General features: G+C 41.2%; 1 protein-coding gene and 1 pseudogene across 1 annotated transcript in view; one reads left to right on the forward strand and one right to left on the reverse strand.

The window, feature by feature from the left end:
* MSH4 (mutS homolog 4) overlaps window positions 1-26069 on the forward strand; it is a 102022-nt gene that overhangs the window by 17284 nt on the left and 58669 nt on the right. The window contains exons 5-8 of the mRNA XM_058658193.1: window positions 2551-2666; window positions 3369-3542; window positions 12170-12342; window positions 15809-15876. Coding sequence (XP_058514176.1) covers window positions 2551-2666; window positions 3369-3542; window positions 12170-12342; window positions 15809-15876 — 531 coding nt within the window. The remainder of the gene's footprint in view (window positions 1-2550; window positions 2667-3368; window positions 3543-12169; window positions 12343-15808; window positions 15877-26069) is intronic.
* On the reverse strand, window positions 16421-18407 carry LOC101516142 (etoposide-induced protein 2.4 homolog; annotated as a pseudogene).

The raw sequence follows: 26069 nt of genomic DNA on the forward strand, positions 1-26069 counted from the left end.
CCCAACACTTGAGCCATCATCTGCTTCCTTTCTAGGTGGTTTTACAGGAAGTTGGATCAGAAGTGAAATTGATATGACATCTCAAGTCTGGTTACTATAAAGATTAAGTGAGATAACTTTTATTTTTAAATTATTTACTATTTATAAGAATTTATTTGAGGGACCAGTGTATGGCAAGGTTCACTGCCTACAATGTTGGCATCCCAAGCCAGTTTGGGTCTTTTCTGCTCCACCACCACTGTGGGAGACTTTGATGGAGTTCCTACCTCATGGCTTTGGACTGGTCCAACCTTGGCTGTTATGGCTATTTGGGGACTGAACCAGTGAATGGAATATTCTCTCTTCTCCCTGTCTCTGTCTCTCCCTCTCTATATGTAACTATGTCTTTCAAGTAAATTAAAAAAAATATTTGAAAGACAGACACAAAGAGATTATCCATTTGCTGATTTACTTCTCAAATGTCCACAACAAACAAAAAAGCAAGAAAGAAAAAAAAAAAGAAAAATAAGAAGTGAGAAAAAACAATGTCCACAGCAGTGAGGGGTGAGCCAGGCTAAAGTCAAGATTCCAGAACTCAGTCTAGACCTCCTACATGGATGACAGTGACCCAGGTACTTGAGTACCTAGTGATTCTTAGGATGCACATTAACAGGGAGCTACAATTGGAAGCAGAAGTAGGAGTCAAACTCAGGCACTCTGATATGGGTTGCACGGATCCCAAGTGGCAACTGCTTTACCAAATGCCCACCTTGAGGAAACTTCTAATTTCTATTTTTAAAAATATATACATGTGTGTGTTTATCTATTTATGTCTATTTTTGGAGGGAGACAGGGAAAGAGGAAGAGTGAGGAAGAAATTAGTCTCCCATATCCTCATGATTTTCTCTCTAAATGCTTGCAACAGCTGAACTAGGCCAGGTAAAACTGGGAGACAAGAACTTACTCCAGTTCTTTCACAAGGATGGCAGACACAACTACTTTGGCAATCATTTGCTGCCTTCCAGAAGTCACATCAGGAGCAAAGTTGGGAATCAAATCCAAGCACTCAGATTTGAGATGTTAGCATTTCAAGCAATGTCTTGACCACTAGGCTGGATGCCCATCTCTGAGATAACTTTTTTTGTTTTGTTTTGTTTTTTTTGGATACAATTTAGTTGGCATTGGGATCTCCCCTCCCCACCTCATCCCTCAAATTCCCTCCGCTCCACTCTGTTCTCCCCTCTAGGTTCATAATGTGTGTCCATCATGAATTTTCCCCAATCCATCATGCTTCCACTGGAGTGTCTGCCAGCCGTGTAGGAGACTTGTCATTTTGTTATGGGTTCATTCTTGTATCCTGAGGCCCTAATGTAGGTACAGTGAGGATTAGGTCTTCATTGTTTATGGGCTGTACCAATAAAGAGATAATTTTAAAAGTGGTCTTGGTACCTGACAAATTTTCTGCTTTCCCAAAAGTTTATTTCTTTTAAGATTAATTTTATTGCAAAGTCAGATATACAGAGGGGAGGAGAGACAGAGAGGAAGATATTGCGTCTGATGATTCACTCCCCAAGTGACCGCAACTGCCAGTGCTACACCGATCTGAAGCCAGGAGCCAGGAGCTCTTCCAGGTCTCCCTCCCACCAAAGCAGGGTCCCAAAGCTTTGGTCTGTTCTTGACTGCTTTCCCAGGCCACAAGCAGGGAGCTGGATGGGAAGTGGAGCTGCCAGGATTAGAACAAGCATCCATTTGGGATCCCGGCACGTTCAAGGTGAGAACTTTTAGCTGCTAGGCCATCGTGCCGGGCCCCACAAGTTTTATTTTTTCTTCAATCTTGATAGCTCCTTGACAGTTATTTTATTTCTTATCCACTATTTTATTCAAAGTATGCAAAGCTTTTGCTGTATGACTGATTCTTTTTAAAAAGTCTTTAGTTCCTTTGCCTTTAGTCTCAATAAATTTGCCCAATAAAATAACTTTTAATGGATTTGATAGGTGGAATTACTGTCTTCATAATTTCAACTGACATATTCTAAGAATCCAGTCTTTTTCAACTATGATGGAGTTTGGAAGCCTTGGTGTAAAACTTATGTGATGTTATTATAGAATAAACTTAGAAGGAAGATTCTTTTTTCTTTATTACATTGCATTATGTGACACAGTTTTATAGGTACTGGGTTCCCCCCACCCCCCCCAAACCCTCCCCCTATGGTGGATTCCTCCACCTTGCTGCATTGCCACTGTTTAAATTCAGTTGAGACTCTTTCGTTGCAAGCATAAAGTCCAGCGTCTTATTGTCCAGATAAGTTTAACGGCAGAAGGAAGATTCTTATGTTCACCCTTTGATGATCATACCTATTGTATTCAGTTAAAATTCCCAAGTGTAAAACCTAATAATGACTGCAGATTGTACTATGTGATACTTAACAAGATGGGTAACCATTTTCTTTTTAATATTTCTATTTATATGCTGAAAAAAATGTATACATATTTATACCACTCCTCTGTGAAAGCCCTTGTGAGCATGCGTTTGACACTTAAAATTTATTTTGCTCTTAAAACATTTTTCAGAATGTTAATTTTACTACTATACAAAGGAAATACTTCAATGAAACAAAAGGATTAGAGTATATTGAACAGTTGTGCACACCAGAATTCAACACTGTCCTAATGGAGGTTCAGTCCAAGTAAGTTATGACTTAAAGCTGCAGAGCTATAGGGCATAAAGTTTTGGTTTGGTTTCTTCTATCCCTACCACCTAGAAAAGTTTCTGGCTCATAATATACAATATTACTAAACTGTTAGTTAAAATTTATATGCAGTTTCTGCAAATTAGTCATAATCTATTGCTTTGATAATTGCTGTCTATTTTGGATTAAAAAGTTTAGATGTGTCAGCAAATTGTGGGGCCATGACAATGAAGTACAGTTAAAGTTTTGTTCCTGTTATTTCATACTTTTCAAAGTATGAGACAGGAAATGATATTTTTTATAAGTGTTTCTTAGGACACGCTAAATCAATGTGTTTTTTGAGCCAGATTGGGTCCTGTTTACTCAGTTAATGATTGTGTCTATTCTCATTTAAGTCTTCATACTCAAAGTATTCATACTCTTTCAGCATCATTTGTGTACTTATAATTGTACATAAAAATGGACATGAAAAACCATTGTATATTGTCTTTGACACATGATTTATTGGACTAAGATCTCTTAGGTATCATGCTTTGAAATAAGGATCATTAGGTCTATCTTTTTCCTTTGAATTTAAACAATGCTATATAATTTTACTGAATGCTTCTAATTTTCCTGAAAGTGAGATAAATATTTCTTCCCATAGCAATATTTTATTTTTTAAACACTAAAAATGATGTATTATTGATTATTTTACAGATATTACTGTCTTGCAGCTCTTGCAGCTTTGTTAAAATATGTTGAATTTATTCAAAATTCAGTTTATGCACCCAAGTCACTGAAGATTTGTTTCCAAGGTAGTGAACAGACAGCAATGATAGATTCATCATCAGCCCAAAACCTTGAGTTGCTAGTTAATAATCAAGACTGTAGGTAAGATCTTCCACCTTTTTTAAAAAATGCGTTTTTAGGGGTGAGTGTTATTGTATAGCTGGTTAGCCATTGCTTGTGGCACTGGGATACCATATGGGTACTGGTTTGTATCCAGGCTGTTCTGTTTTATAATCCAGTTCCCTACTGAAGTGCTGGGGAAATTAATGGCCTAAGATGCTCAGGCTCCTGTCACCTGTGTGGAGACCCGGAAGAAGCTCTTGGCTTCTGGCTTCAGTCTGGTCCTTTCCTGGCCATTGTGGCCATTTGTGGACTGAACCTACAGATGGAACAAATGTTTGTCTCGTCTCTTCATCTTTCTCTGTAACTCTGCCTTTCAAATAAATAAAACTTTTTAGAAAGTGTCATCATGTTTTATGTCCTGCTTTTTAAGATCATTTACTTTATAGTCCTTTCTAGTTGCTTTATGGGAAAATATTGAATAAATACATTTGTTTTGTTTTATTAAAATATTTATTTTAAAATTTATTTTGAGAGGCAGAGAGAAATGGAGAGAGGGAGAGAAGATGGGGAAGATAGAGGGTAACGGAGAGCTTCTCTGCACTGGTCCATTCCTGAAATGTCTGCAACAAATAGAATTGACTGGGGGCTAAAGCAAGGAGCTAGGATCACAATTCAGATTTCCCACATGAGTGTCAGGAACCCAACTGCTTGAGATATCACCCGTGCATCTTAGGGTCTGCACTGACAGGAAGCTAAAGTCAACAGTGAAAGATGGAAATTGAACCCAGGACCTCCTGATATGAGATGACAGCATCTTAACTGGCATCTTAACTGTTAGGAGAAATACCCAGCATTTTAAATCTTTGTATAACCATTGCTGAACTTCTCAGAAGTTTCAAAAAGATATTTGGAGACAGGCATTTAGAACCTAGTGACTAAAATGCCAGCTAGGATGACCACATTCCAGTTTGGAGAATTTGGGTTTGATTGCTAGTTCTGACTACTGACTTTAACTTCTCACTCCAGGTTCCTGCTAATGTAGACCCTGAGATGCAATAATGATGGCTCAGGTAATTGTGTTCCTGTTACCACATGGGTGGATTGCATTCTTAGCTCACAGGTGTGGTCCTAGCTCAGTCCCAGCAATTTTTGGCATGTAAGGAGTGAATCAATACATGGGAGCTCACTTGCTCTTTCTCTCTTTTTAAAGATTTATTTATTTGTATGTTTGTTTTAGAAGGACAGATGTGCAAAGAGAAGATGAGAGAGAGAGAGAAAGGGAACGGGAGAGAGAAGGGGGAGAGGGAGAGGAGAGAGAGAGAGAGAGAGAGAGAGAGAGAGAGAGAGAGAGAGAGAGAGAGAGAATCTCCCATTCACTAGTTAACTCCCGAAGTGGCCACAGTGGCTGGAGCTGAGCTGATCTGAATCCAGGAGCCAGCAGCCAGGATCTTGTTCTGCACCTCCCATCAGGTGCAGGTCCCAATGCTTTGGGCCATCCTCTATTGCTCTCAGAGGCCACAAGCAGGAAACAGACTGGAAAGTGACTGCAGCTAGGACATGAACTGGCACCCATATGTGATCTTGGCATATGCAAGGGGATGATTTAGCCACTCGGTTATCATGCCAGCCCTCACTTGCTCTTTTGCTCTCAGTTTCTCTCTCAGTTTCTCTCTCTGTATCTTTCTCAAATAAATAAAAACTACAAAATAAAAGATATTTTGCTAAACAGAAAAAAACCTCCAAAAACCAAAATAAAAAAAACCCAACTAGTTAAAAACTGTGCCTTAATAATCTCTACTCCAAAGATGATAAACAAATGGCCAGTGATTATGTGAAAAGATGCTTAGCATCACTAGTAATTGGGAAAATGCAAATCAAAATCTCAGATCATATTTTTTAGGATGTGGGTTAAAATTACTGTCTTAGACTTTGTGTTGTCCAATATTATTATAGCATAGAAAGTCAGTGGTAAAGGTTGGTAATTATTACAAAATGTTTTGTATTCAGTTTTAGTTTGTCATGTTTCATAATTCATCATTGCTTGTTATTACCAAATATTGCTTAGGCTCCTACTATGTATCAAGGATGAAGATACTTAAACGATAGAATAATGGATATGCAGGATGTCATAATATATTTTAAAAGGAGAAGTTGGGGAGTCTTTTCATAGATTTAAACTAAAGAATCTCAGTTTAAAAGATGGATATTTTGGGGATGAATTGTTGGTGTAGTGGATTAAGCTATGACTTGGGACATTCCCATATCTTATAGGTGTGCCAGTTTGAGTCTCAGCTATTCCACTTCGGATTTGGTTTCTTGCTTGAAGGATGGGAAATTGGGAAGCAGCAGAAGATGGCTAAACTGCTTAGGCTCCTTCTGCAAGCACTGTTCTGCCCTAGGAAACTTATATGAAATTCCGAGTGTCTGACTTCAGCCTAGCCCAGCCCAGGCTATTCTCAGCATTTGGGGAATGAATCAGTGGATGGAAGATTCTCCTCTCTTTCTCTGTATTTCCAAGTTTATGAAAATTAACTTCTAAAAAATACTGATATTCTACCAACTGAACAATCTGAATAGCTATCGTATCCATAGAATTGTCCCTTTGGATGACAAGTGAGAAGTGTCTCCTGTACTGTCACAGCATTGATTTCTATAGCAAAGGCAGGTTTGTGTGTGGTTCTCAATTTTATTGTCCCTGCATTATCCAAATTCTCAAAAATATAAACTTTATGTGCTGACAGACTCTCAGCTGGTGGATATAATTCCCCCCCAATTTATTTAATATACCTAAAAATATATAGTGTGATAACTCAAACTTAGAGAAAGAGATATGCCATCCACTGGTTTACTCCCAAATGATGAAACAGCTGGGGCTGGTGCAGTCTGAAACCAGGAGCTTTGAACTCTATCCGGTCTCCCACATGTGTGGCAATACCCCACATACTTGAGCCATTTCTGCAGCTTTCCCAGGTGCTTTAGTATGGAGTTGGACTGGAAGCAGAGCAGCTGGGACTTGAACCTGTGCTCCGACTTGGGCTGCCAGGCTTGCAAACTGTGGTTTAATATGCTACACCACAATGCTGGCCCCAAGAGTCATTTTTATTTCTTCTCTAACATCCCAGATTCAGTCCAATAGCAAATTCTCTTCACTCAATCTTCATAGAATACCAATTCTTGATCACATACATCCATTTCCAAAGCTATCACAGTAACCTGAACCTCTGTCATCCTTTTTAAAATTTATTTATTTAAAAACTTATTTCTATTGCTTCTCATAATACATTTTTGTAGGATAGAATTCAGCCCTTCCTTTGCCATTTCTCCCTCTCCATTTCCCCTCTCAACATTACTTTCCATATTATTGCAGTTGTTTGGTCCTTTAACAGTCACATAATTAACATTCTGCTATTTAGCATCATCATGACCTGGTAAGATAGAAAATTCAGTATCATACTGAAAGGTAAATTTAACTGTTTCACTAGGAGTCTTCCTTTTATTTAGATGTAGAGGTACCTACTGCAATGTGTGCTCACTTCCTAGCACACTAGTATCTAGTATACAGTTCAACTATATATGAATATATGTATATACTTGTTCACTTTTATAACTATTTTGCATGAATGTTAGTTCGATCAAACAGAATATATGATATTCTTTTGGGATTGGCTTATTTCAGTGAGCATTATGATGTCTAGGTGGGACCATTTTGTTGCAAATGGTAAAATTTCATTTCTTAAAGGACTGAGTAGTATTCTATGGAGTAGATGTACTACGGTTTCTTTATCCATTTCTTTTTTAACAGGCATCTAGATTGTTTATGTATCTTTGCTATTGTAGATTGTGTTACTGTAAATACAGGGATATAGGTTGATTCTGGTAAGCAGATTTCACTTCATTTGGATATATTCCCAGGAGTGGGATAGTTGCGTTATATGGTAGAATAGGTTGTGTGAGCAATCTCTATACTGACTTCCAAAGTGGCTGCACTAGTTTACACTCCCACCAACAGTTGAGTAGTGTATCTTTTGAACTGCATCTACAACTGTGGGTGTGTTATTAGATTTCTGTATGTAGGTCATTCTCACTGGAGTTAGGTGGAACCTCAATGTGATTTTTATTTTTATTTCCTTATACCTAGGGAAATTGAGCATTTTTTCATATGTCTATTGGCCATTTAAATATATTCTCTTTAAAAATGCCTTGCCTGCTTATTTCCTTTGTCAATTACTTTTTTTTTTAAGACTTATTTATTTATTTATTGGAAAGTCAGATATGCAGAGAGGAGGAAAGACAGAGAGTGTCCACTGGTTCACTCCCCAGCTATGAATTGTTGCCAATCTCACTGTTCCAAGCAAGATGAAATCTATTCAGAATCCACTGGCTAACATCGTCTCTTCACAGTTGGGGTTCCGATATCAGCAATTCAGTTGAAGGGATCTCCAAAAAAACTTCATCTGAGGTGATCCTAGACCTGATTCTTGGATGTGAATGCCAATACAGGGTCTGGCACCTTCTGTCGCCCCAATCAGCTTATGCACAGGCTGGTGGTTGCAATTGCTGGGTCAGTTCTGTTTCCAGCCCTGTCTTCCATTTGAACCAATGGGTGTTGCAGTCCAGCCCTATCCTGCCCACTTCATACTTGGCCCTCACACAAACCAGTGAGAGCTGCATCCTAGTTGGGGCAACTCTCTATAACCCCCACCAGGCCTGCCCCCTACCCTGGTTCCCATGCTTGTCAGTATGTACCGCAGACTTGTTCAGTCTGTCCCACATCCCATTTAGCTTTTGTACATGTCAATGGGCACTGAAGACTAGTTCAGCCCAACTAGCTCCACTGTCCAACCCACACACATGCTGGTGGGTGCCTTTCTGTCTAGCCACTGCTGCCTCAGTCCTGTTTTTCATGCTGTCCAGTGGAGTGGTTACCCTAGAGAGAGGTGCCCACCATTTCCCTACTAGGCCACTCCCACTCCCAGATTATGCACTCTCCAGGTGGTTCTGGAGTTTAGCTTGACAGAATTAGCCCCCATTGCCAGCCTCTGCCACCTGATGCTGCAGCAATGCCCAGTGAACTCTCACCCACTCTAATTTTTGCTTGTGCCAGTTGGAACAGTCAGGCGAGCCTAGCTTTTCTCTGAGTTAGCTCACCTGAGGCCCACAGGTGTTGTAGCCCTGCCTGGTCTGGTCTGCCCCATCCCAACTCACACTCTCCTGTGGGAGTGGTTGTCCAGCAGAGGAGCTTACATTACCCCTGCCAGCCTTGCTCCCCTCCCTCCCTGGTTCTCACATGTACTGTTTGGGCACTGCGGCCACATCTGGTATTCTCACCTCACCTTGACATTCCGTAATGTGCATTGGTTAGTGTTGGGACCAAACCTGGCCCCACTCTGGTGCGTGGATTCGCCAGAACGTGATATGAACTGGTTCACTCTGGTCTGCTCCCAACCTGTGTCTAATGTAGACTGGTGTATTCATTTCCCTGGCCTGGTCTGGGCTGCTCCCTATTGTGGTTCTTTCACATGCCTGCCGGGACTGTGTCCTGACAGAGGAGTTGCCCAGGTTTCTCCAACAGAACCTCTCCCTATGCCAGATCTTGTACATACTGGTGGGTCCAGGGGCCAGCCCTACTTAGTCCACCTCCTGTCCCAGCAGGAACAGTGGCCTTTCCTTGCTGGCTTTCAGTCCATTCTGGTTCTTGCTGTTGGATGTTTCAGCCCAGCCAAGGCTCGTCCATACCCAGACATTGCTCACACATGGCTCAGTAGGGGCAGAGACCTAGCCTAGTCCGTTCTACACCTACCCAGGTTCTCCAGAGCCCCAGATGGTGCTGGATTCTATCCCAGTTCAGTGTGCCAGTCCCAGCCCACACTAGTGCCAAGGGAGACTGCAGCCATATCTAGACCAGAACAGAGTCCTCTTTCTGGCCCCCACACTCACCAGTGAGAACCCCAACCCAGCCAGGGTGTCCTCTTAGCTCCCCAACCGAGTTTATTCCCAGCCCTAGATTTAAAAGTGTGCCAGTGGTTGCTCTGACCTAGCTTGGCTTAGCCCCTCACCTGTCTTGGCCTTTGCCTTCAATGCTGTGTCCTAGTATCCCTGGCTCCTGCAGACCAGTCAGTGTAAGAGCCTAGCTTGGCATGTACTATGTTCTATCTTGATTTCTGTTCTTCCTTGTGAGTTGATGTCTCCTCAGCTCTGCCTGGTCTTCCCGTTCCAGTTGCAGCTTGGCCCACCCCACATCCTATTTTAGGATGCACATTCTGGTGCTGCTGCTTTGACCTACACAGACTGTTGTCGGTTTCTTTAACCGTAAGTGATGGCAGGTTCCATGGTCACACCTAGCTCAGCCCATCACCACCCCAGCTCGCGAGTTAACCAGTGGGACTTGTATTTCCACAGGGTTGGGCCCACTCATCCCCACAGATTCTACCCACAGACCTGGTTCTCTCACGTGCTGGTTAGTGTCATGACCCTGCCAAGTGTGACTCATTCCCTGTTCCACCACTCAGTCAGGTACTGGTACCTAGCCCCCACTCGTAGCTTTTGTGTAGACTGGTGTGTGGCAGTCAGAGATGCTGTATGCTAACAGCCCATCTCAGGATTCCCATGTTGGGTGGTGAGTCAGTCTGACCCAAATAGATCTTATGGACTTTCCCCTCCAAACCACCAGGTCTCAGAAGTAACGCTTGCCAGAAAATTCCGTGACCTGGTTGCTGGGAATCACCCAGAATTCATCCCTCACCAACACTCATATTGGCCTTATCCATGAATGTCCCTGGGCAGCAGTTACATCTCCTAAAAACCGCAGAACTTGCTGCCGGGAGGCCAGCAGGTAGGGCCTGGTATCCTTATTGGGTGCATTTGCTGCCCAAACCTAGAACTTGGTCATTGCCTAGTGGCAGTGACTTTGGCCTGAGTCTCCAGCATTGGGTCCGGTTGGCTGGGGCACCCCCCACAGCCGTCACACTGCAGGGGGCTCCTTTTGCCCTAACCCCACAACCGAACACTCAATCATATGGTTTTTATTCTTCATTTTGTTGATGTGGTGTATCATAGTTCTTGATTTGCATCTATTAAACCATCCCTGAATGCCAGGAATAAATCCACCTGGTCTGGGTGAATGGTATGTCTGATACATTGTTGGATTCTGTTGGTGAGCATTTTGTTGAGAATTTTTTATGTCTATGTTCATCAGGGACACTGGGCATAGTCTTTCTTTATATGGTAATATTTGCTTATTTTCTTTTCCTTTTTAGTCTTTGTCTTGTTTTCAGTTATGGTCAGTAAATTGATACAAATTATTGTATCAATTAAATGTAAGGTCTCTGAAGATAGAAAGCAGTCTGTCTTTTATGTTCAGAGCTCAGCATAGGGGTTTTTTTTTTTAATGGGGGGAGTATTAGGCAGTATTAGAATTTTTTTTTTAAAGATTTATTTGTATTACAAAGTCAGATATACAGAGAGGAGAGACAGAGACGAAGATCTTCCGTCCAACGATTCACTCCCCACGTGAGCCGCAATGGGCCAGTGCGCGCCGATCCGATGCCAGGAGCCAGGAACCTCTTCTGGGTCTGCCACGCGGGTGCAGTGTCCCAAAGCATTGGACCGTCCTGGACTGCCTTCCCAGGCCACAAGCAGGGAGCTGGATGGGAAGTGGAGCTGCTGGGACCAGAACCGGCGCCCATATGGGATCCTGGGGCTTTCAAGGCGAGGACTTTAGCCGCTAGGCCACGCCGCCGGGCCCTCAGCATAGGGTTTTGAATAACTACTCAGTATGTGCTTGTTAAATATTGAAATGAACTTGCTGTAAAAATGTTTTGAATATATTTGCTTTTTATGTATTTGAAGGGCAGAAAGCAAGAGACAGGCTGAGACAGAGACCTTCATCGGTTGCTTACTTCCCAGATACTTACAACCGCTTGTATTAACCCATTTCAAAGCCAAGAGCTGGGAATGGAATCTGACTCACATTGGCGGCAGAGGCCCAAGTAATTGATCTAGAACCTGCTGCCTCCTTGGGTGTTCATCAGCAGTAAGCTAGAATTCGAAGTGGAGTCAAGACTTGAATCCAGTGCACCATGATAGGAGATGCATTTTAATGGCTGCACCAAACCCTTGCCCCAAATTAGCTTTTTCACAATTACAGTGGTCCAGTAAGTAGTGCAATGAAATAAGTTCTTCATAAGTCATTTTTTTCCCATAGAAATCACTTAGAAATGATCAAATTCTCTGTAGTACTTCTCTAGCTCCATAAATTACAACAGCGTGACTATATGAAAACCCATTTTTTGTCAATGTGTAAGTCCTTTCCCCCAAAGGTTGTGTTATTTACAGAATGTCATAGGCAAGAAAACTTTATATTAGTCTCAATATAATAACTGATGTGAAAATAAGGCATTAATTAACAGGAAAGTGATATTGTTACTTCTTGTTCGTCAAACTATGGTTTGTTGACTAATATATATGCTTTGGAACTAGTTTAAGATGTAATTCTTATCCCTCATCCCAAACCCACTGAATTAGAATCTCTATCTAATTTTCCTGTGTAGTAAAGTTTGGGAATAACTACGATAGGTTATATGATTGTTTAGGTACAAAGTTAAAATGTGATTTTCTTGGTTTTCCTTTGTGTACTTAGTGAAACTTTGTAATTTGTGTTTTCAAAGGAATAATCACACTCTCTTTGGTGTGTTAAATTATACTAAGACTCCTGGGGGATGTAGAAGACTGCGTTCGAATATACTGGAACCCCTAGTTGATGTTGAAACCATTAACATGAGATTAGACTGTGTTCAAGAGCTGCTTCAAGACGAGGAACTATTTTTTGGACTTCAGTCAGGTGAGTGAATGTCATCACTTTGTAAATACAAATTATTTTACTTTTTGTCTTTTTATAAAATACCTCAGTACAAAAAGTATAAAGAATTCATTGAACATACATTAATATAGCAATTTTATAAGATGCTGGACTCTATGCTTGGTATATGCTTGCAATGAAAGAATCTCAACTGAACTTGAACTGTGGTAATGCAACAAGGTGGAGGAATCCACCATTGGGGGAGGGTTAGGGGAGGGGTGGGAGGAATCCCAGTGCCTATAAAACTGTGTCACATAATGCAATGTAATTAATAATAATAATAAAAAAAGAAATATAGCAATTTTAACATATGCTGTACTAGTATCGTATATAAGCACACTGTATATACATGATACACATGCATATGTAAATAAACAAATACATTAATATGTGAAACACACACTTTTTAAAGGCAGGGATGTATATAGTAGCATCACATAACAGGATTAATGACAAATATTTTGTAAAGGGTATACATGATTGAAGATAACATTTAAGATATATAGTAGATACCATACTTTTTTTGGATGATATATTTATTTGAAAAGGAGAGTGACAGAGAAAGATACAGAGGTTAGTCTTCCATCTGCTGATTCACTCATCACAGTAGCTGAGATGAGGACAAGCTGAAGCCAGTAGTCAGGAACTCTATCGTATTCTCCAGTGTAGGTGGTGGGAATAAGTACATGGGTCACAATAATCACCTCCCAGTAAACTAGACTGGAAATAGAGTAGGTCACATTTAGAAAAATAGTGTGATATGAGAAGCATATGTCCCAGGTAGTGACTTGACGTGTTGTACCACAAAGCCTATCCCAGTTATTTCAAAAATATGGTTGGATTACTTTTCTCAATGTTGCTGGAAGCTGAGTTATCTATATCTATATCTATATCTATATCTATATCTATATCTATATCTATATCTATATCTACCTTTACTGTGGCTAGCTTTTTAATTTTTTATGTTCTAAAAAATTTATAATACAGTTCCATAGGCCCATAGACTCTGGGAGTATAAATTCCTATGTTCTTATATAATAACTATTTTCCAGAATTCTTTTCTGAATCCTGAAGGAAATAATTTCAGAGATATATTTTATGTTTTGGTTTTGTGGAAGCTGGATGCTTTTCCTTTCTTTCTCTATGTGTATGTGTGTGTCTGAGAGAGAGAGAGAGAGAGAGAGAGAGAGAGAGAGAGAAAGAGTTTAAAACACCTTGTAATTCTTTTCCTCCAGAGTAATACTCAAAGAAGGAAATATTGTGTAAATTACACAAAATGTAGAAGGTATTGTTGGTTCTCTGTCCGGATCCTTTTGAGTCCCTGTTATAACTTTCTTTGTCTTTCTGTGCCCTGTGTGCTTTGGCTAATACTGGCTGGCTCTTTTTGGAGGCCCACCCTTGGGCAGCAAGAGTTCTTTGCTCTCAAGCGAATACAAATGTCCCTGGTGGTCCTTGAATGGTGTGAGACTTTAAAAGTTTAGATCAAATATTAATATGGCAATAATGACATCATAATTTAAATTCAAGAATTTCTTTTCAGAATCAGTTCAAGTTTCCTTTGATAGGTTTTACCTAAAGTTATCCTCTGCTTAGTTTTCTTTCCTTATCCTCTTCATTAGTAGTTTCTCTTGGAGGAACTTTCTTCTTCTTTTTTTTAACTTTTTTTTTTTAATTTTAGTTTTGATGATGTTTACAGAGTTGAAAAGGATGCGCGTTCAAGCGAACCACTGATTAGTGTGGGAAGGATAGAGGACTAGGGGAAAGTGGATGAGACCATTGTTTCTAACTTTCTTTTTCTTCCTGTTTCTGGGATGGAGGTAAGGGTGGAGAGAAGGTGAGAAACAGCATCCAGCATTCTAACCTCATCAGTACCTGGGAATGGGGAATGACCACCCAATGTCATTCCAAGTTCCCCAATGTGGAGCATGCTCTGAGGGTACTGCTCATCACATGGTTTTGATAAGTTTTGAAATGCTGTTTGTTTAATTGCCTCAAGGATGAGGAAGGCCTTCCAAGGTCCATTGGCTGACATAGTCCACTTTAGAGTCTCCACTCACCCAAATACTTGCTGCCAATGCTTGGCTGGGAAAGTTGTCATTTTTTCCTGCCCTCCATGGTACAAGATGTCCTCTGCAGGCCTCAATGAACTGTTTGTCATTTCCCCCAAGTGCATTTGGACATGCTGTCCACTTCACCATCTTCAGTAACTGAGGAGGCCCAGTTCTAATTTGTAAGCTCCACAGTAGACCATAGATCCCACAATTCTCCCCATGGTTGGAGTTCTGAGTCCAGCGGTTCAGTTTCAGGGATCCCCAAAGAAACCCATCCGAGGGGACCCCAGACCTGATTCCTGTGTGTGCCAGCCATTACAGGTCTGGCTCAGTCCATCACCTACATCAGCCTAGACACACACTGGTGGTTTTAGTTGCTGGGTCAGTTTTGTCTCCAGCCCTATCTCTTACACAACCAATGGATGCTCTGACCCAGCCCAACCCTGCCTACCACACACTTGGCCCTCATGTACACCAGTGGAACTTGCAGCTCGGTCAGAGTGAGTCCCAGTAATCCCCATCAGGCCTGCTCCCAGCCCTGGTTCCTGTCAGTATGTAGACTGGTTTGGTCTGTCCAGCATCCTATTTGGCTTTCCTTCATACCAATGGACGCTTCAGCCTAACTCAGCCCAACCAGTCCTACTATCCAGGCCACACTTAATGCTAGCAGGTGCTACCGCCAGTCCAGGCAGGTCCATCCCCAGCCCTGGTTCTCATGGTCACTGGTGGAAGCTGCAGCCCATCAGAGGAATGCTCACAGTTACCCTACTAGGCCTGCTCCCAGCCTCGGATCTTGTAATTGCCAGGTGGTTCTATGATCTAGCTTGACAGGACTTGCCCCCATTCCCAGCTCTTGCTAGCTGATGCTGCAGCAAAACCCGACCAGCCTGTACTTACTCTGGCTCATGCATGCACCAGTAGATATGGTTACTTAGCCCAGCTTGGCTATTCCCCTAAGCCACCTCACATGCAGGCCAATGACTGTTGTAGCCCTGCCTGAACTGGTCTGCCCCAGTCGCAGTTCTCACACTCACCAGTGGGAGTAGTGGCTCAGCAGGGGAGTCCTTGCTGCCCCCTACTGGTCCTGCCTCCGACCCTGAACCGGGTCTTACGTGTGCTGGTGAGTGCAGCAGCCTAGACTTGCATGGCCTACCTCAACTCACTATTAAAGCACTTTCTTAATATACCATTGACACATGAGTTCTTGGCACAAACTAACACAATCACTAACAGGCTTATTAATTTTAACAGGTAAGTGTTCTTCTCATATTTAGATTACAACTAACTTGATACAACTGAATATTTCTTGTTATTGAACAAGCCTTTCTTTACTTTTATGATGATTAGTGCACTGTGAAGTTTAAATATTCACATTTACCTTTATTTATTTATTTCAGTTATCTCAAGATTTCTTGATACTGAGCAGCTTCTTTCTGTTTTAGTACAAATTCCAAAACAAGACACGGTATGTTTATGCATGCATTATTTGTTACATTATTATGTATTTTATGCTATGCTTTGATGTAATATAAAAATCACAAACTATATAAATGTTCTTTGGGGAAAGTATTATTGAAATATGGAATATTTTTATGCTTTTTAAATGGAAACTTCTTTCCTGTGTGTTTGAGTAAAATTTCTTAGTTATATAAAGTTTTTGACAAATTGCCTAATAACTAAATAACTTTGTGTTCAGAGTTAAAAATGATCATTAAGCTGATCTTTAAATAAGTTTAAATAATCTTTAAATAAGTTTAGCTTTCATAATTGAAATATTCTCTGAGTATTTTTCAAATTTGAACAGTACTTATGTATAAATTGTATAAAGAAAGCATTCCCTTTCTTGAGTTTTCTTTCTTGCTAAAAATGGATGTCCTTTTTTTTTACTTGGAAACCAGCTCACATTTAATTGTGACTTGTTTTTAAATTGTACAAGTATTTTGACATCTGCCCCATTCCCCCACACACATTTCTCCTAAAATAACAGGAAAACACCAGCCAATCACAGGTTTCATGGGTTTAAGAAGTTTATGCCTTCAGTTCCCACGCGCAGCACCCAATACTTCTCTGAAATAGCAGACAGACCGGCAGTGCTAACAGTAAATTTCCACCCTCCACAGATGCAAAGTTCAGGTTCTCTGAGCAATCTCTGTTGTAGTGGCACTTGTCCTGAGCTGGCACCTCCCCACGCTTGGGGAGCCTTAAATGTACCAGTGAATAGAATTACATCCCCTTCAAGGGGAAGAAAGAAAACCCCTCCTCAAAACCCAACAGTGCTGCCTGTAGAGTTTTCCCTCCTCCTGTCCCATCTCTTCAGGCTTGTGTGTGTGTGTGTGTGTGTGTTTGCAGTGGAGCAAGAGAGATCAAAACCTAACCTGAGTTATAAGAAACAAAACAGTGATGGCTGTATGGGGAGTGCCCAGGAGCAGCTGAGACTCTCCTTTACTCCCCACATCTGATGAATGTGCTTCACAGAAAAACAGCAAAAATAGCAAATCCACAAAACACAACAGCTGCAATTATAAAACCCATTCATCCAAGGGTGGCAGAAGGTAGGAAGGAGAGGTGGGAGGGACCATGGCACAGGGAGAAAACAAAGGAGTCAAACCAGTCCAGGCACAGCGGCTGGCAAAATGCTAGAAAATAGCTGCAGAAAACCTGTGGTCTTTTCAGACTCATGGAGGTGTTAAAAGTCCATTCTGGTGTCAAGAAGATGCTACTTTACGTGCACCAAAGGCAAAAATTCCAATTCCTCAGAGAAGGGAATCTGCAGAGGTCCCTTGGCAGAGCGGGTCCTGCTTTCCCCAGTTGAGGGCTGTAGGGCAAGGTGAGGCGTAGTGGTGTCAGAGATTAGAGAAAGCTGCCACAGCCTCCTTCCAATCCCGCCCAGCCCCTCTGATGGCAGGTGACTCAGTGGCCTGCAGCAGCCTTCAATTTGGCAGGAGATGCATGTGGTGAAGGGAACTTCTCTGCAGAGGTGGAGCTGCTCAACGCAGACTGCAGGTAGACTGTCTTGTGGAAGAGTCTGTTGCTTAAGAAGACCACCAGGTAGAAGAGGCACAACTGCAAAAGATACGCTTTCCAGGGGTCTTTGCTTCATTAGCGCTGATAATGAATAAAGGGAACAGGCTGGAAAAGAGGCATCCACTGATGATGTATGAGGACTGCATTGCTGTGAGAAAAGCCAAGGGTAAGCCAAACCCAAAGTAGGAAGGCCAGTTCCTTTCTATGTTTGACAACCGCTGGTGCATTTGAATTGCTTTATTGAACCAATGATACTCAAAGCAGTACAGGGAGTAGAGAAGGGACATATGCAGGAGGCTAACCAGCTGGTCAACAAGATGAATGGGAAAGAGACTCACAAACATCCCCTGGATGAGGAAAAGGGCCTGCAGCAAAAGGTTGAAGAGCATATCAGCCATGATTTTGCTCACGCTAGGGAAGGGGTGAGGTTCCTCCCTGATACCTTAAATGCCAAATCAGCTATTTCCTGAAACCAAATGACATTCACAACTTTGCTGAGCATGAACAGGGGGAGCAGCCAAAGAGCACTGAAAATCGACGTGAGGAAGAATTCCAACCACGACCAAACATCTCCATGCAATGATGGATCACCAATGATGTGAGCTGTTACTGACTGAAGCACTAGGATAAACACTCGATAAAACAAGAGGAGACTGAACCAAAACACTCTGCCATTCCAAGCACAGCACTGGAATATTCTGCTTACGATCCGTGGCTCACTCTCCTGCTTCCCCGTTCTACACTCTGGGCTCTCTGTGCCAGGACACTGCTTGCCCTTCTTCGACCTGGTTCCTCTCTCTTTTGCTGGATTCGAGCATCTAGCTTTGAGATGGTGCAGATACCCCAGATGAAATCTTTGATACCCCTGGCTAGGTCCTGCAGGAAGGTTTTCACACTGTCGGTCATCTCTTCACCACCCAAACTATCAACTACACAGAGGAGAGAGGAATGCCCCCAAATCTTTCATCATGAAGGACCATCCACACCATCACCACTGGAATTCTGCTCTCACAGGTCCCTGCTCCCATTCCTTCTACCCGTGTACTTCCAATGTACTTCTTTTTTTTTTTTTTTAAAGATTTATTTATTTTTATTGCAAAGTCATATATATAGAGAGAAGGAGAGAGAGGAAGATCTCTGTCCTCTGGTTCACTCCTAAGTGATCTCAATGGCTGGAGTTGCACTGATCCAAAGCCAGGAGCCGGGAGCTCTTCCAGGTCTCCCATGCAGGTACAGGGTCCCAAGACTTTGGGTCATCCTCAACTGCTTTCCCAGGCCACAAGCAGGGAACTGGATGGGAAGAGGTGCTGCCGGGATTAGAACTGGCGCCCATATGGGATTCCGGAATGTTCAAGGCAAGGACTTTTAGCTGCTAGACCACCGTGCTGGGCCTGGATGTGTTTCTTATTTTAAAAACATAGTTACAAAGAAGAAATGCAGAGAAAGGAAGATTTTCCATTTGCTAGTTTTTTTTTTTCTAAGTGGCCAAAGTGGCTCAGATAGACCAGGCTGAAGTCAGGAGATTAGACTCTACCCAGATCTGTCACTGAGTCACTTGGACCATCTTTTGCTGCTTTTCAGGTACATAAGCAGGGAACTGACTTGGATGTGGAGCAGTCAGAAATCAAACTGGAACCTGTATGGAATTCTGTCACTGCAGACAGTGACTTACATGCTACACCACAATGTTAGCTCCATTGCTAGTTTATAGGCTACTGGCATTATCTTTTCCTTAAGTGTTTGGTAGAATTTACAAATGAAACCACCAGAAGCTGGACTTTTCTTTGTAGGCAAGTTTTAACTATTAAATATGTTAAATATATATGTTGCTTTATTTATGGATTATTCAGATTATGTGTTTTTCTTGAGTGAACTTTGATAATTTGTGTTGTTCAGATTATTTTTTCAGGGCCAATACCATTAAACTACTTAATGCTGTGCCATCATCCCATATGAGTGTTGGTTCAAGTCCTGGCTGCCCCACACCTCTGATCCAGTTGCTAGATTGGAAAAGCAGTGGGAGATGGGCCACGTGTTCAGGTTTCTGTTGTCTACATGGGAGACCCAGTGGCTGCTAGCTGCAAGCAACCCAGCTCCAGTTATTTTGGCTATTTGGATAGTGAACGACCAGATGGAGGGTCTTTGTTTTTGTTGCTATAATTCAGCCTTTTAAATAAGTATATAATTCTTAAAAAAAAAAAAAAAGACGAAAAAGAAAAAACAAGTGATTTGCCATTCCACTAAGTTTTTTGTTGCTGTCCGGCAGCAATGGACTTGGTGCACAGAGCTGATAATAAATCACACATGGAGTCTGACTGATGGTTGAAAGCCAAAGTTTATGAGTGGCATCAGACTTTATAGACGAGGGTCATATAGGATAAGGGAGGAGGTATTGAGCTTATCAGCGAACCCATCGATTGTTTCTATACCCTTGTTTGGAACTCTTTGGTTTTGTATATTCCACCAAGTGTTCTCATTCACATGCTGTCCACTCAACTGTTCTCATACAAATGATATCCATTTAGCTATATGAATTGTGCACATTCAGTTGTTTTCATACAAATATTATCCTATCAATTGTAATCCTGTGCTTGCCAACTTTCTAGAGGTATGATATTGTTGATATTTTCTTATTTCTCATTTTTGTCTGTAAAATTTGCAGCGATGTACTATTTCCTGTGTAATATTGGCAATTTTTCTTTTTAAAAATTTGAGTTTAATTGATGCTGGAAGGATTTATCATCATAATAGGCTGTGGATGTACCTGCTACCAGTTGTGCATTTAGTGTGATCCTTTTCCTTTTTGATACTGTGTTGTATGAAACCATTAAAATTTGTTTATTTATTTATTAGATTTATTTATTTTTATTGGAAGGCAGACCAGATTTACAGAGAGAAGGAGAGACAGAGAAAGATCTTCCATTTGATGATTCATTCCCCAAATGGTTACAATGGCTGGAGCTGAGCTGATCCAAAGCCAGGAGCCAGGAGCTTCTTCTGGGTCTCCCATGCGGGTGCAGGGTCTCAAGGCTTTGGATCATCTTCTAATGCTTTCCCAGGCCATAAGGATGGAGCTGGATGGGACCTAGAGCAGCCAGGTCATAATTCGGAGGCCATATGGTATCCTGGTACTTACAAGGCTCAATTTTATTTATTTTTGTTTGAAAGTCAGCATTATAGAAAGAAGAAGTGAGACACAGAGACTTGGAGAGAGATCCTAAGAATATAATGATATTTTGTTCCTCTTCAGTTCAAGATGAATCATTTGTAGTGTGTTGTAAAACTTCTATGTCCTTTTATTTTCTTTTTCAAGGGGCAGGTAGTTTATTTGTTCAATCATCTATTGGGAGATAATTGTCAGCTATACATGTAGGCTTCTTCATTTTTCCATTAAGTTCTATTAGATTTTATCTAGTGTATTTTGAAGCTGTTATTAGGTTTATACATTTTAATTTTTAAAAAAAATTTTGATGATGTTTACATAGTTGATCAGGGTAGGAAGAGTTAAGGATCAGGGAAGGTGGGCAAGAACATTGTTTGCACATTTTCTTCTTCCTTTATCTGAGGGAGAAGAGAATGCAATGGGAATATAAAAATCTTGATATTATGATTTCCTCTTGATGAATTAGAACTCTATATGAAATGACCATCTATATTTTTAGTTACATTTTTTGTTCTGAATTTTGCTTTGTGTAGTATTAGTGTTGCCACTCCAGCTTTCTTTTTATTAATATTACCATAGTATATATTTATCAACATTTTGCCTTTGTATATGTGCTGCCGAAGCAAGCACAACATTTTGCCTTTGAATTACTCATATCCTTATATTTAAAGCAGATTTCTTAAAGGTACCATATTTTTTGTATCTAATCAGATAACATCTGATATTGAGGTATTGAATTTAAATTTAATAGGTTATTGACGAAGTTTTATATGAATCGGTCATATTAGTGATTTTTAATTGTTTGTATCTATTTTTCCCTTTCTTCATTTTTCTGCCTGCTCTTGCATTACATGGTTCTAATGATTCCAGTTCATTTTGTATGTTGTTTTATTAGATACAATTTAATCTTTTATTATCCTAATGTGTGCTTTAGGGTTTATAGAATATATCTTCAGCTGAATTTAGTCCACTTTCAAGTAGTATTTTACCACTTTGCATATGATGTAATAATTTTTCAAGATACACTTTTCATTTTGCCCTTCCCTATCATTATGCTATTGTTGCCATATGTTTTATTTATATCTCACCATATTTTGTTTTCAGAGGAACAACTCACTGAGATATAATTACATAAGATTCATCCATTACAGCACAAATTGTTATTGTTTTCTGTATACTCACAGAATTGCACAGTCATTGGCATCATCAGTTTTGGAATAAAGAGCACTCTTGCATCCATTATCAGTTCCTTCCCATTCTTCTTAACCTCCTTCTCCCCACTACTTAAGAATTACCAATTCACTCTCTTTCTGTAGATTTGCCTATTTGGGACATTTTTTTTTTTTAAGATTTATTCATTTTTTTTATTACAGCCAGATATACACAGAGGAGGAGAGACAGAGAGGAAGATCTTCCATCCAATGATTCACTCCCCAAGTGAGCCGCAACGGGCCAATGCGCGCCGATCCGAAGCCGGGAACCTGGAACCTTTTCTGGGTCTCCCACGCGGGTGCAGGGTCCCAATGCATTGGGCCATCCTCAACTGCTTACCCAGGCCACAAGCAGGGAGCTGGATGGGAAGTGGAGCTACCGGGATTAGAACTGGCGCCCATATGGGATCCCAGGGCTTTCAAGGCGAGGACTTTAGCCGCTAGGCCACGCCGCCGGGCCTGGGACATTTCATATAAATGAAATTATAGATAATCTTGTGTGACTTGCTTTTTATCATTTAACATAATTTTTTCAAGCTGAACATTATAGCAAATAATACGTCATTCTTATATTGCCAAATGATATTCTATTATAAATGTAGCACATTTTAAAGAATGATGTATTTATTTATTTGAAAGTCAAAGTAATATATATAAAGAAGGAGAGATATCTTTCATCCACTAGTTCACTCTGTAGATGGCCAGGTTGAAGTCAGGAGCCAGGAGCTTCGTCTGTGGTCTCCTCTATGGGTGTCAGGTACCCAGGAACTTCTGCCATTTACAGCTGGTTTTCCAGGTCCTAAGTAGGGAGCCAGTGCAAGTCTTGCAGAGCTGAGCTGCTAGAGAATTTCGGGTTAGTCTTTGATGTAGACTGGTCTTACGACTCTGGATTTACAGAACTGGATGGATGACCTGTTATGCCAACATATTCTCGTTTGAATTTGTGATTTACAGATAGTAAAAACCTCCCATCTTATGTCTGTGAGAAGAGAGAGAGAGAGAGAGCACTTCTCCATATTTTCAGGATTTTTTTTTTTTAAGATGTAACTTTTTTTTATTTGGAAATGCTGATTTACAGAGAGAAGTAAAGACAGATGGAAAGAACTTCCATCCACTGATTCACTCCCTAACTGGCTGGATTGGCTGGAGCTGAGTTGATCCAAAGCCAGGAGCTAGGAACTTCTTCCGGGTCTTCCACATTGGTACAGGCTCTTTCCCAGGCAAGAAGCAGGCAGTGCCCATATGGAATCCTGGCACATACAAGGCAAGGACTTTAGCCACTAGGCTACCACACTGGGCCCTATCTCAGGATTATTATGAGCCTGGAAAGGAGAATGGTTACATGATGTCACCTCCAAGTCTCAAGTGAGGGGAAGTTCATCCTGGGGAATGGATCCTTTGATTGACAGAAAGGAGTACATAGGGCAGTGGAAATGTGGACTCCAACTTAAGCTAGTTATCTACTTATTTCATTTCATCACTGCCTCATAAATGTCCAACCCTTAATTTTGAGGGTTACTGAGGGATGCAGATTCATCACATCTTTTGTAAGTACTTTCTGCTGATTAGGTGCATAGATATTCTATTCTAGGTTCAGAAATCCTTTCTAGTGTCATTTAATGAATCTATCTCATGAATCAAAGATTTTCCAACAGTGCCAATGGCTATGGCCCCTCATGGTCCTCATTGCTCTGAGAAGTTGTTGGCTTCTGAAACAGAATTCGATTGTAAGTGGAATACTCTATATTTTGACTTTCAAAATATTAGGTGTTGATAAATTATAGATTTGAGTATTTGTTGTAGAAGTTGGCTTGGGGCCCAGCGGTGTGGCCTAGCGGCCAAAGTCCTCGCCTTGAACGCCCCGGGATCCCATATGGGCACCAGTTCTAATCCCGGCAGCTCTACTTCCCATCCAGCTCCCTGCTTGTGGCCTGGGAAAGCAGTCGAGGAGGGCCCAAAGCATTGGGACCCTGCACCCGTGTGGGAGACCCGGAAGAGGTTCCAGGTTCCCGGCTTCTGATAGGCGCGCATTGGCCCGTTGCGGCTCACTTGGGGAGTGAATCATTGGATGGAAGATCTTGCTTTCTGTCTCTCCTCCTCTCCAATAATAATAAAATCTTTTAAAAAAAAAAAAAAAAAAAAAGAAGTTGGCTTGAAGTGTAGGCCGAATTACCTAAAGCGGTAATCAAGTTTTTAAGAAATTATCTTCATGATCTTGTAATGCTATATTGTAAGAACTCAGTAAGGAGTTCTCCTGCCATTAGCAGTTTTGTCAGTTGATGGACATTTGAATTATTTCTTCTTTCAGCATTTTTCAATAGCTCTATCAGTTATGTAATTATCCTGCTAGTATATTCACTCACATCGGATACTCTGTCAAGTTTAACATCTTGAAGAAATCTGTCCATAGGCTTATGGCTTGTTCCAATCTATACTGTTTGTTTGTTTTTATTTGATGGGTAGCTATCACTTCATTACTAATGTTTTAGTTTGATTTATCTTCAAAGTTTTGATCTCTTTACAAACTTTTTCAGCTATATTATGTATGGATTTTAATTTGATAATTTGTTTCTCTGTGCTTTTGAGTAATCCTGTAATCATTTCCCCGTTTCACGTTCAGCCATTTAACCAATCTCTTTGTCTTAAGATTGTAATATTGGAAAATTGTTAGGTTCCTTTTGGGGTAGTCAAAATATCTTCCTTGTTCTTGTTTCTTGTATATCTACATTTATTTTTTATGTATTTCTGTAAGCACTTGCTTATTTTTTTCCTTGGATAGTTTTTATCTTGGAAGTATGCCTCAGTGTTTTTTTGGGGGTGACTTTTCCTTCAGTAGATATTACCGTGACCAACATGGCATGACCAGGGTTGGAGAAGGGGTGATGTACAATTGAGAAAATAAGAAAGGAGACACACAAAATAATGACTACGAAAGCTGGCAGCCAGAGTCAAGCCCCCTTCTCTGAGGAAGGAGGTCTACCTAGAAGGCTTGCTGCCCCAATCTTTCATTGAATTGCTTGGGGAGTCTAATTATAGGAATTGATGTGGCACAAGCATTGATAACTATGTGTCATATTGATGTTCACCAGCCAATGCTTGGTGATCAGGAAGCAACAGTGTGACCCAAGTACAGCAGTCAGCATGTGACTGTCTCATGTATATCCTAAAGCACAGTCTTGTGGCCTGGGATCATTGCCCTACTATGGACCCTTGTCCACTCACAGATCATTTCCTGCAAAGTTTAACCTCAGTCTTGGCACCAGCTGTCTTTGTGAGATCAAGATTCCAGACACAGTGTGTTTCTGTTCTTCTCTATTTAAATCATGCTGTTATTTTTTACAAACTGCCTTTGGCAGATATAAAGAGGTGTAGCCTGGGTGTGGCCAGCTTACTGTGTTCAGTGCTAGTCTGTGGCCTGAGAGTTCAGGGTGACAATCTAGGTTGGACATGTTGCCACTTTTGGCAGCATAGGGTAGGCATACTCACAGTTTCCCCTCCTTTCTTTCAAGGTGATCAATGTCTGGAATTTGCCCATGGTGTCTGTAACTCCCACCAATATCAGCACATAGGCCACACAAAAAATTTATGCATTTCTTTGTGTTTCCAAAGACCCAGGTACACACTATGCCCTATTGTGCAGTCACAGAATTCCCACAATCTCTTTGTGCAAGACTATTACAGTCATAGAATGTTGAGAATCCATTTTGCTGTTATTCTGTCCTGACCACAGAGGGAGCAGAGGCATTTTAATCACCAGCTATCTTTGAAGTGTTCCACCTTGGGCAATTGTTGTCTTGGAGCCTATAGAAGGGTGGCCATGTGTGTGTGTGCCTCACAGTCCCAAATGTGTACATAACCCCCTTCCAGGCCACTGGTCCAGATTCAAAGTTAATGGGTACCACAGGTTTATCCTTAGACAGAAGCGCCTAATCACATGTGTCCAAGCAGAGACAGGCACACGTTGCAGCCTATATAGCCGTTGTGACCTTTGGTGATCTTAATATGGCAGCCTCTCCTGGTAGCTCTGGGCCCTCTTCAGAATGGCTTCTTCTCCTTTCTGGTCCAGGCACTTTGCAAGGGAAATGGGAGAAAGAAACGTGCTCCTTCCCCACAGTGACCTAGAGACAATGGCAGTGCCTGTTGATCTCTGGCTGCTGCGGTCTGCTCTCACTTTCTCAATCTGCTGTCTTCCAGTCATTGGCGGTGTCCCTGCTTATTGTTTCTCTGCCCTCTAAGAGAATCTCCTGCAAGCTTCTCTCC

This window comes from Ochotona princeps, chromosome 2, assembly GCF_030435755.1.
Source record: "Ochotona princeps isolate mOchPri1 chromosome 2, mOchPri1.hap1, whole genome shotgun sequence".
Lineage (NCBI taxonomy): Eukaryota > Metazoa > Chordata > Mammalia > Lagomorpha > Ochotonidae > Ochotona > Ochotona princeps.